The sequence below is a fragment of the Leptonychotes weddellii genome, chromosome 15 (assembly GCF_054177405.1).
Source record: "Leptonychotes weddellii isolate Sample4059 chromosome 15, ASM5417740v2, whole genome shotgun sequence".
In the NCBI taxonomy this organism is placed as follows: domain Eukaryota; kingdom Metazoa; phylum Chordata; class Mammalia; order Carnivora; family Phocidae; genus Leptonychotes; species Leptonychotes weddellii.
The window spans coordinates 5,368,819-5,380,282 of NC_138383.1; the positions used below are offsets into that span (position 1 = coordinate 5,368,819).

Below are 11,464 nucleotides of genomic sequence, written 5' to 3' on the forward strand. Positions count from 1 at the left end.
GTTCGCCTCCTGTCCTTGTTGTATGCACAGAGAAGAACTTGGAGGTTGGGAGGAGGACGTTTATGGCTGGGAAATGCCCAGTGAGCGAAGGTGACATTGACTACTGGGTCCTCCCCTCGGTGGCCTGTTTCCTTTCTTCCCTCAGGACCAGGTGGACCACTTGCTGACCCTGAAGGTACGAGTGAGTTCCCTGAACTCCAAGCTCTCGGCACAGGAGAAAAAGGAGCTGCTCTCTGATCTAGAACAAGAAAAGCCACAGACCAAACTTCTGTACATCACGCCGGAGATGGCGGCTTCAGCCTCCTTCCAGCCCACCCTGAACTCACTGGTGTCCCGCCGCTTGCTCTCCTACCTGGTGGTGGACGAAGCTCATTGTGTTTCTCAGTGGGGGCACGACTTCCGTCCTGACTACTTGCGTCTGGGCACCCTCCGTTCACGCCTGGCACATGCCCCGTGCGTGGCTCTGACTGCCACAGCCACCCCGCAAGTCCAAGAGGATGTGTTTGCTGCCCTGCACCTGAAGCAGCCGGTTGCCACCTTCAAGACTCCCTGCTTTCGGGCCAACCTCTTCTATGATGTGCAGTTCAAAGAACTGCTTTCAGATCCCTATGGGAACCTGAGGGATTTCTGCCTTAAGGCTCTTGGACAGAAGGCTGATAAAGGGGTGAGGGCCCTAAGTCTGGGAGGCCAAGGTGCTCAAGAGCAGTGGGTGGTATCTGCAGCATAGAGATGGAAATTGGTTTTTTAGGACCTTTGCTTAGAACTAGCTGAAGCTTCTTAAAACTTGTGCACAGAGAGTTGTTCCTTTGGTTTCCTGGCATTAGTCCCCTTAGTGGAGTTCCCTTGTCCTGGAATTCTTCTCTGGGAGATGAACAGCCAACCCCTGAGTGAGGCCTTTGCAGACCTATCCAAGGTTTCAGCACAGGAAGCAGAGGAGTTAGATGAGTTGCTTTGTTGCAGTGTCAGAGCTCTGCTGGTGGCCTGCCTCAGAGAAACCTGTGAGGCTGACAGGAGAAAGAGCGAGAGCTTCTTTTAAAGGAGGCCACAGTAAAATGGGCAGATTGTTCTGTTCTTAATGCGCACTCTCTTCCCATGTCTCCTCGTTCAGTTGGTATCTGGCTGCGGCATTGTCTACTGCAGGACCCGAGAGGCTTGTGAACAGCTGGCGACAGAGCTCAGTTACAGGGGTGTGAGTGCCAAGGCTTACCATGCAGGTAAGGGGCGCCTGGGCCATGTGGTCACTTCTATCTCCGAAGCCTCTCGGTGGGTCTCTTGTTCTTTAAGGATCCTGGATAATCAGATGGTCTGTCATCTTTTTCCGGATACCCAGGCAGAGCTAAAGCAATTCCCTTACATCCGTAAAAAGGAGTCTGAACACAAATGAGATCTAAAATGAGAACTATGGCTCCTGAATTCTTTTTTCTCACCCTGTGCCCTCCCAGCAGCAGATGATGAGTTTTTAGAAGCCCAGGTATTGGTGTTGTGGAAAGAGCACAGGTTTTGGAGGCCAGTGGACTTGGGTTGTTTGAATCTGGGCTTTAATGCTTATTGAGTGCTATGTGCTCCACACGGGCTAGGGTCTTTTTGAGGTCAAGTGCATGGCCCAAGGCCACACAGGTGGTAAGTGATGGATTCAGGGTGTGTGTATAGTGCCCAACACAGTATCAAACCCAAGGTAGATTCCAAGGGAAATATGGGTTCCTTTTGCCACCTTCCCCTCTGTCATAGGGCTGAAGGCTTCCGAAAGAACGCTGGTGCAGAATGAGTGGATGGAGGAGAAGGTCCCGGTCATTGTTGCAACCATTAGTTTTGGGATGGGAGTGGACAAAGCCAATGTCAGGTGAGTGACGGTTCTTGCCTTACCTTCCCAGTCGGGGCCTGGCTCAAGTGGGCTGCCTAGTTCTCTGCCTCAAGGACCTCCTTCTAGGGCCAGAGGGGAAGGAGGCCCCAAGAGAGCATCCCCAGTGCATAGTCCACATGGTGACAAGTGCTACACAGCCCACTCTCCTGGTGACTGCACAGCCGGGTTCTGCCATCCCCCAGTAGAGGGCAGCACGCAGCCATCAGGCCCATCCATTAACGCAGCCCAGATCCCTCACATCTAGCACAGGGTCCCTGTGAGGGGGTGGAATAACTATCTTAAACTGCCCCCTGTGGGAAATCAAAGGCAATGTCTTATTCCCAGCATTCCTTGTTACTGCTTACTGACAGTCCAGAAGAGAGAGTGCATCCCAGCCTCCTAGACCCACCCTGGCAACTGTTGGGAAGTCTTTTATCTCTAGCCCCACCTAACCTTCCAGAACCATTTTCAGCTACAGCCTGAAGCCCTTTGCTCTGATTAACACCAATAATAATGCCTTGTATGATTTGCAGAGCACTTTTGCATACATGATCTCGTTAAGACTCACAGGGAAGCTGAGTTGGTCAGGGGAGGAATGAGTCTATGTGCTTACATTACGAAAACACAGGTTTTGGAATCAGAGTTTGGACCCTGGGTTGGCTGTGGCTTGTAAGGGCCCAGATTTGAAGTCAGACGCAGCTAGGCCCAAGTCCTAGCTCCACTGTCCCCTTGCTATGCCACCTTGTACACATTTTCTTGATCATTTCATTGTCTATAAAATGGAGTTATCTCACCTGATAGTAACTACAATTAAACGAGACAAATAGATAAACTGGCCCATAGTAGGTATTCAATAATGTTATGCCTCCCTCTCTCTTCAAAGAGGTTAAAGGGATTTACTCGAGGTTGTGCTGCTCATTAGAGGCCTTACCTTATTTCTTTAAGCCCAGTCCTTTTTCCTCTGGGCGGGGATTGTTGAGTATTTTTGGCTTCTCATATGTGCTGGAATTGCCCCCCTTAACTCTGCTGTGGCCTCTAACTTGGGCCACTCCGTGGCAGGGATGGGATGTGGGGGTCTTGGCCACATTTACTCTGAAACCTGCTAGCCTCCCTGCTCCTGGTCACTGTCGAGAGCCCTGCTTCCCTGACACTGATCGCTCCTCCCCTCAGCTCCTCTGCCACAGCTCACGCTGCTTGTCCCTTTGGATCCTACAGGTTTGTTGCCCACTGGAATATTGCCAAGTCTATGGCTGGGTACTACCAAGAGTCTGGCCGGGCAGGCAGGGACGGGAAACCTTCCTGGTGCCGTCTCTATTACTCCAGGAATGACCGGGACCAAGTCAGTTTCCTGATCAGGAAGGAAGTAGCAAAACTCCAGGTAAATCCTGGGCAGCAGGAGCCCTTTCCGTCCAAACCCCTCGCTCTCCAGTTTCATGCAGCTTATTTCTGAACCCAGGTGGAGCTTCTGTAAGCTACAGGGTTGCTCCTGGGGCTAGAAGGTATAGCAGCAGGGGGAATGGTGTACTGGTGAATAGGCATCTTGCAACAGCTAGGTTAGACTCTTTCCTTTGTATTTAGTGTATCTTAGTGCGATCTCTTGTGTGCCTGTTATTTTACATAGCCAAGATCAATCCTGCCTTGTGGTTTTTTTGGTTTTGTTTTGTTTGGGGGGGGCAGGGGCAGAGGGAAAAGGAGAGAGAATCTTAAGCAGGCTCCACAACCCTGAGATCATAACCTGAGCCAAAATCAAGAGTCACACACTAAACCAAGTGAGTCACCCAGGCGTCCTAATCCTGCCTTGTTTTAATTAGCATTGTTACATAAGCATTTTCCCATATCGTTGAAAGTTCTTTGTTTATGTTCTCAGCCTTTTTTTTTTTTTTTTTTTTTTACTGGTTGTACATGCTTTACAGAGAGCCTAGAAATAGACCCAAGTACGTAAATGAACTTGATGTATGATAGGTGACATAAAATATCAACAGGAAAAGGATGCACTGTTGAATAGTGCTGGAAAAAGATAAAATCAGGTACTTAGCTCCTGTACCATACACATGTGAATTACAGGTGGAGTAAAAACCTCAAAAAAAAAAAAAGTAAAATTGGGGGAAAATATTTTATTTCCTCGACAAAGGGAAGAGCATGTCAAGATTTTAAAAGTGGAAGTCATCAAGGAAGACATGATCTATTTGACTAAATTCAGACTAAAAATTTCTGTGTAACGAAAGATACCATGAACAAGGTGAAAAAATGAGCCATTGTTGGGGAGGGTATTTGCAATATATATGATTGAGTACATAGAGAACTCCTACAGGTGAATCTATAAAAGGCAAACAGCTGCAGAGCAAAAAGTATGAATTTCACAGAAGAGGGAACCAGAATATCTAATAAAGGTATGAAGAGTTGCTCAGCCTCCCTTGGGAATCAGAGAAATGCAAAGGAGATAGTGAGCTGTCACTTGATACACGTCATACTGGCAAAAATGTACAACATCTTTATAATTACTGTTGGCAAGGATGTGGGGAAAGGGGAACCCATGGTGTTGTAAGGAACATGAACTGGTATGACTGCTTTGAAGAGAGACGAGGTGATACATGCAATGGGAGGGTACTGGTGTTCTGTGATTCAGTAATTCCACCTCAGGATAAACAAACTGTCATGTGCACAAGGATGTATGGAGGTGTTTGCTGCAGCTCTGTCATAATGAACTCTTCCTCTGTAAGGTATTGGATAAGTAAACAGTGGGTTAGTCACACACTGGAATGGTCTAAAGCAGTTAAAAATGACACAGGAATTCTATATTAACCAAGAAGGATCAAGTCCCCCAAAGCATCATTTATGAAGTTGCAAATGGATACATGGAGACTTCTTATAAGAAATATTGAATGCCAAAAAAAGAAATATTGTATGCAAGTATTATATCTGATCTTTGCCAAAATGACATTAAAAGGACAAAAAATACATAAACCCACAGGGACAGAAAGAATAGAAAACAAGGTAGAAATGTCAACAAATGTCTGCCTAGAAAACCCCAGACTCTACTGGAAATCTATTAGAATTCGTAAGAAAACCTGGCAAGATGGCTAAATATAAGGGAAATATTTTAAAAAGCCTAGCTTTTCTCCACACGACCATGAATGCCTAGGAATGGAAATGAAAAAGGTACTTAATTTGCAAGAATAAAACTTACAGAATACCTAGACGTAAATGTTACTGGCTTTAACAAGAGACTTAAAAAAAACGAGCAAACAAACAAAAACCCTCCCCAGTTGGTTTTAACATGCAGCCAGGGATGAGAACTACTGATTTAGATGAAGAAAACTAATATCTTGTGGAAAGAAGACAAGCTCTGAGTAGTTACAAAAACTGAGTGGGAAGACATACAACTGTCAATTCTCCTCAGAGTTAATATAAATGAAGTTCCAGTTGAAATCCCAAAAGATCTCTGCTGGGAAGTGGAATCATAGAACTTATGTGAAAGAATAAGTGCCTGAGAACAGCCAGGAGAAGTCTTAAGGGGAAGAATGGTGAAGGGCTCGAGCTTAACCCAGTGTCAGAATGTGCTGTGGTGTTGCTGTAACCAAATCCACGTAATACAGCAACAAGGAGTGGCCCAGACAAGGGAATTAGAAATAAGGCCCAGAGCACATGAGAGTTTACTATGTGATGAAGCAGACAGCTCAATTTAATGGAAAATGAAGGGACGGTCTAGTAGGTGGTGCTGACATCCCTCTGGAATAAAATGAAAGTGCCCCGTTTGGCACCTTCTATAAAAGATTTAAGGACCTACAAGTGAAAAGCAATATCTTACAAGACGCTTTATTCCAGTGTATAACCTAGGGCTCGAAATAGTTTTGTAATGAAAATTAGAAATTCAGAAAGCCATCTTTTAAAAAAAAGTATTTGAATTAACGTTCTTGAACCTTTTTTGGGGGGATGGGAGGGCAGCAAAGCAAGGTTTATTGAGCGATTAACAAAGTGATAGTACAAAGCTCCCAGGGAGGGAGGGGACCCGAGAGGGTTGCCGCTGGAATTTCTAAGTCTTGGGATTTTTTATGGGCTTGTTGGTGGGTTGTTTTAATCTGATTAACCCTCCCTGCGCCTGTCACCCAATCAGGTGTTTGTCATCTATCATATGGGAAAGGATGGAGGGTTCCTTCCAGGGTGGTGTAAAATCCTTTTAAGGGTGGTTTCCTCTTAGGGCAGGGGCTCCAAGTGATTGAACTTCTAAAATCCTGAACCCATGGAAAAAAATGTAGGCAGCAAAAGATACCGTAAACAAAGCCGGTACATAAACTGCAAATCTGAAAAACTGGTTACTGTAGAAGGCAAACCAGAGGTTGAAGTTGAGGGTAAATGGAGAGATTTCACCAACTGACAGGTAAAAGCAGTGTGTGAAAGCAAGTTCCCAAAAAAGCTCATCCAAACGGCACGTCCAAAGATGTTCAAATTCAATAGTAATCAGGTGAATGAAAATTATAGTAAAATGACACATGTGCAAAAGGGCTCTAACACTCGTGGCTAGTGAGCACGTGCAGGAGAGGGCCTGCACTTTGCCTGGAGAAGAAGAAAGCTTTTGGGGGGAAGCATTCTAGAAATATCTATTACACTTTATTTTTTTTAAAGATTTTATTTACTTGAGAGAGTGAGCATGAGCTGGGGGAGGGGCAGAGGGAGAGGGACAAGGAGACTCTGTGCTGAGCGCGGAGCCCGATGTGGGGCTCGGTCCCAGGACCCTGAGATCATGACCTGAGCTGAAATCAAGAGTCAGATGCTCAACTGACAGCCACCCAGGCAGCCCCCCATTACACTTTAATACACCCTTTGCCCCAGATACCGTATTTCTGGGACCGAATCACCTGAAATAAAAGCTCATGTGCTGGAGGGCCTGCATGGTAGAATTGGTCATGAGGACTGACACTGGGGAACAAACTGAATACCCGGCCACGAGCAGTGATGAAATTACAGTACGTGCTCACCATGGGCCTCACAAGCATAGCTGAGCGCCCAGGAGGGCTCTTCTGCTTTTGGAAAAAGAAATCATGTACTGTGTGATGTTAGAGATTTGCTCATTCTCTGTCTGCTCTGTTGAAGTATAAGTTCCATGAGAGCAGGGCCCTCTTGTTTCCTGCGGATCTGTAATGGCCAGACTAGTGCTGGGAACATAGTAAGTGCTTAACGTTTTTTGACTAGATGAATGAATGAATGAATGAACGGGGAGGGGAGTACAAGTTGGGATGGGGAAAGAAGGGGCCTTGCGTGGACCTGGTACTTTGCCAGGAATGAAGGGGCCGTGATTAACTGGTCCTTTTTATCTGAAATTCAAATTAGATGAGATTTTGGTAAGGTGATTAGGTATAAGATATTTATTTAAAACTTACACAGTGGGTTTTTTTTTTAAAGATTTTATTTCTTTATTTGACAGAGAGAGACACAGCGAGAGCAGGAACACAAGCAGGGGGAGAGGGAGAAGCAGGCTTCCCGCTGAGCAGGGAGCCCAATGTGGGGCTCAATCCCAGAACCCCGGGATCATGACTTGAGCCGAAGGCAGACGCTTAACGACTGAGCCACCCAGGCACCCCTACACAGTGAGTTATAAGAGCTCACACTAGGCTTATCAATAAGACATGTAAGACAAAGAGAAGATCCAGAAAGCCTCCAGAGAGGTGATATGTGGAGGGCTGGGAGCCAGAACAGCACCAATTTTCTCCATCATAATATCAGAAATGAGAAACGATGAGGCAATGCCTTCTAATTCTAGATAAACCATTTCCAACCTAGAATTTCCTACCCAGCCAGCCAGTTAAGTGTGAAGACAGGTTAAAGACATTTATAGCTTCCGGTTTGCTAAGCAGACATCGGACTTTGGAAGTGTTGTTCTTTACAGGCTCTGGGAGTAGAAGGGTGTTGATAGCGGCACGGAGGGCGTTAACCGAAGTGCTCATATTCTCCCGCTGGGCAGGGATTTAACTGCCACCATGTCCAACAAAAGGGGCAAAGACCAGGACCACCAAGAAGCACCCCCAGTGCTCAACATCCAACGTTTTCGCCATGTTTAACCAGTCACAGATTCAGAAATTCGAAGAGGCCTTCGACGTGATTGATCAGAGCAGGGAGGGTTTCACTGACAAGGAAGATTTGTATGCTATGCTTGCCTCCCTGGGGAAAAATCCAACTGTTGAGCATCTGGATGCCATGATAAATGAGGCTGTGGGGCCCATAAATTTCACCATGTTTCTCATTGTGTTTGGTGAAAAGCTAAATGGCACAGATCCGGAAGATGTCCTCAAAAATGCTTTTGCTTGCTTTGATGAGGAAGCAGCTGGCACCATCTGGGGCGATTACCTGAGAGAGCTGCAGACATCGGTGGGAGGCCAGGTCACAGGTGGGTGAGCTGTACAGAGAAGTGTCTGGACAAAAAGGGAAATCTCAATTCATGTGCTTCCTTAAACATGGAGCAAAGGACAAAGATGACTGAAAAGAAATGCAGATTCCAGCCAAACATTCCTTGTTGCCACTTGGGGTCTTTCTGAGACTTTCTCTTAGACCCTGTTGCATGCTCTTAGTTTTGCAGCTTTTGCCTGTCTTGTACTGATTCTCAGCCATTTGGGGCACATGCATTCCTATAATCAGATGGGAGGGGGGGACTTTTTACGATTTTCAGAATAGAAAAATGGGCAGTTTAACTTACCAGCCCCCTCCCCAAAATAACTGCAGTCTACACAGAGTCAATATGTATTTTCAGAGAAAGATAGAGATCTGACCCGAGCCAGGCAAAAGGAATGTCCTGGGGCGCCATGGAAGGGTGGTCTCAGCTGGGCGCCAGGCTGAGGGAGGGGCAGTTCAAGTTGAACCGGGGGGATAGGAGGCTCCAGGGGGGAGGTTTCTAAAAATAAAAGTGGAGCCTGCCATCTTTGGCCCCTGTTGACATGAATTTTTTATTATATCACAGCATTTGGGGGTGAGGTAGTAATACACTAAAATTTAAGTGAAAAAACAGCTGTTAATTTTGGGAGAACAAAGTTGTACAAGACAGGATATGTGATCATGAGAAATGTAAAAATGTAGTCACATGGTTTAGCTCTGAATGATGTTGCTGTTGTTTCCTCACCATAAGGAAAATTATGATTTCAGAAGAAACTGTGATATAAACAGATTGGCAGAATGAAGGGAGAGGTAGTAGGTGTATTTATGTGTGTTTAGGTGGTGGGGATGATTCATTCACCTTCCAGAAGCAGAAAACCAATAGATGAGATCTCATATACCAGTGTCTGTTATATTTTCATTCCTTTTCTGTATTTTTAAAAATTTCAATTTTTTGAAAGGAAACTTTGACAAATAGACATGTACAAAAAGGCAAATAATGCATAATCCCAGCACTCAGAAGAAATCACTGCTCACATTGTAGTATATATCCTTGTGTACACACAGAGGTATGTGTTTCCCTTCAAATCTAAATACACCTGTGCGTATATTTACTATTAAATTGGACACATGATATTGAGACACCTGGTGGGCTTAGTTGGTGGAGCACGCGACTCTTGATCTCAGGGTTGTACGTTCGAGCCCCACGTTGGGTGTAGAGATTACTTAAAAATAAAATCTTAAAGGAAAATATGGATCATATTATATATGGTTCCCAAATGCCAGTCCCTGGGCCTTTTGTATGAGAATCACCTGAGCAGCTTTTTGAAAATAAACTCCCCAAAGCTCCCGTTCCAGAAAGTTCAATTCAGTAGTATGGGTGTGGGCTCCAGGTCACTTTTTGAAAGTTATCCAGGTGGGGGATGCCTGGCTGGCTCAGTCAGTAGAGCACGTGACTCTTGAGCTCGGGACTGTGAGTTCAAGCCCCTTGTTCGGTGTGGATGTTGCTTGAAAATAAAATCTTTAAAAATAAAAAATAAATAAAAAGTAAAGTTATCCGGGTGATTCTGATGCATGGTTTGGTTTGGGGACACCATTTTGTAAATGGCTTTCTTACTGTCATTTGATATTTTTCTCCCTCATGATTGTTTAGGCTGCAAGGTAGTTCAGCTATGTAAGACTTTTGCTAAGTGGTCTTTTCTTGTCTCCAGGAAAAGAGAGGGAACAAAGCATCTGATAAAGCTGCTGTCTTGGCCTTTGATGCCCTGGTGACCTTCTGTGAAGAACTGGGGTGAGTGACTTATTTAATATGTAGAGCAGTGGGTTAGTGAGATCTCCCTCCCGCCCCCCGGAGCGCCTACTAGTTAACCAGCTAATGTAGGGCAGCTGTTGGGTGACCAAGGCATGCTGCCTGCTGAAGGCTACTGTGTGGGGCATTTCCTATCAGGCAGTCTGGAAGTCCGTATCCTTGACAGGAAGGCCCCAGAAACTAGCAGTGTGAAGACTCATTCAGTATTTTGGGTGGTCATCCGTTCACCCCACTCCATCCACTTCTGGAGTAGATGGTCCCATGAGTGACCCTGTCATGAATCATGTGATTGGTTCTGAGCCATTAGCATTGTGGTCATCACTTGACATTGAGCTGGACCACTGGCTTCACTTGAGTAGGATTCACTTTTATCCTGGACCCAGAAAGAGCCATGTGACCTACCGTATCTCTTGGGGGTGGATAATAAGCTTGGAGAGAAGTCAGCTTTTCTATCGTAACACCAGCCCGCCTGCTTGGAATCCACTTCTCTGTTTTATCTGTATGTGCTGGTGGCAGAGGCTTGAAAGAGCCTGATGGCTGGTCAGTGACAGGCAGGTTGTGGCAGGACAGGTTCGGGACACGAGGGACAGCTGGGATGATTTTGGATGAGCTGGGAGCACTTTGCATGCGTGCAGCCCTTTGATCTGAAAAACTCATATTGGTCTACCTGTGAGGTAGATGAGGCAGAAGTGATTGCTTCAGACCTAGAGATGAACAGACCGATGCCCAGAGAGGTCATGGTCACAAAGCTCACAGTAGACAGGCACCACTAATCCTGGGTCTCCCAATTTTTAGTGACATGCGCATTTCATATATATGCCCCATCTTGGTTTTTGCAAGACTAGATTTTTGAAGCCTGGAGCTGAGCAAGTATATAGACCTGGTATCTAGCAGATGTTTGGGGCTCTCCTCTGGAAACCAGAGAGGTACTTATTTGGGCTATGTATTTTGATTCCCACCCCCTCCTACTCACTGATGATTTGGTGGCTCCTCTGAGTCTCTCCTTTAGCCTCTGTGGCACAGCCATGCCCAGCAGAGGTGGTTGGCACCCTTGCCCACAGCCATCTCGACCAGAGCCCTTTTCAGGCACTAGTACAGGGAGTTGTTAAATTAGGCCCTCTCGGGCTCCTTGAGCAAAATGCTCATAATGAAAGGGCCGGGTGTCCTTGCTGGTTGTCAGAGTCCCTTCTGCTGGAAATACCCCTGCTGGGTTCTTTTCTGGGATGAGTCTGAGGCTCTGTGGGACTGTCTGAAGGGTTAGCTCTGCCATGTGCCTCTGGGCTGCAGCCGCCCAGCAACTGGCCAGGTTTTGCTAGGGGCCCCTGCCTTTATTTCTCCTGTGTCCTACTGGGGAGCTGGGGCCTCTCAGTGCGCCCGGGGGTCTCCGCGTTAGTGGGCCTCCCGCTGCGCCACACGCAGCCTCGTCTCTCCTACGTCGTGTGCTGCGTACGAGG

At 46.3% G+C, this 11,464-nt stretch overlaps 1 protein-coding gene and 1 pseudogene across 11 annotated transcripts in view; both read left to right on the forward strand.

Moving 5' to 3' along the window:
* Positions 1–11,464, forward strand: part of RECQL5 (RecQ like helicase 5) — a 35,130-nt gene that overhangs the window by 2,773 nt on the left and 20,893 nt on the right. For all 11 annotated transcript variants that reach the window (XR_014140387.1, XR_014140388.1, XR_014140389.1 and 8 more), the window contains exons 4-8: positions 146–664; positions 1,109–1,214; positions 1,729–1,840; positions 3,056–3,218; positions 9,913–9,992. Coding sequence is in view for 7 of the 11 variants with exons in the window: in XM_081804502.1 (XP_081660628.1) it covers positions 146–664; positions 1,109–1,214; positions 1,729–1,840; positions 3,056–3,218; positions 9,913–9,992 (980 nt within the window). In the remaining 4 variants the exon portion in view is untranslated. The remainder of the gene's footprint in view (positions 1–145; positions 665–1,108; positions 1,215–1,728; positions 1,841–3,055; positions 3,219–9,912; positions 9,993–11,464) is intronic.
* Positions 3,225–9,905, forward strand: LOC145717278 (myosin regulatory light chain 12A pseudogene; annotated as a pseudogene).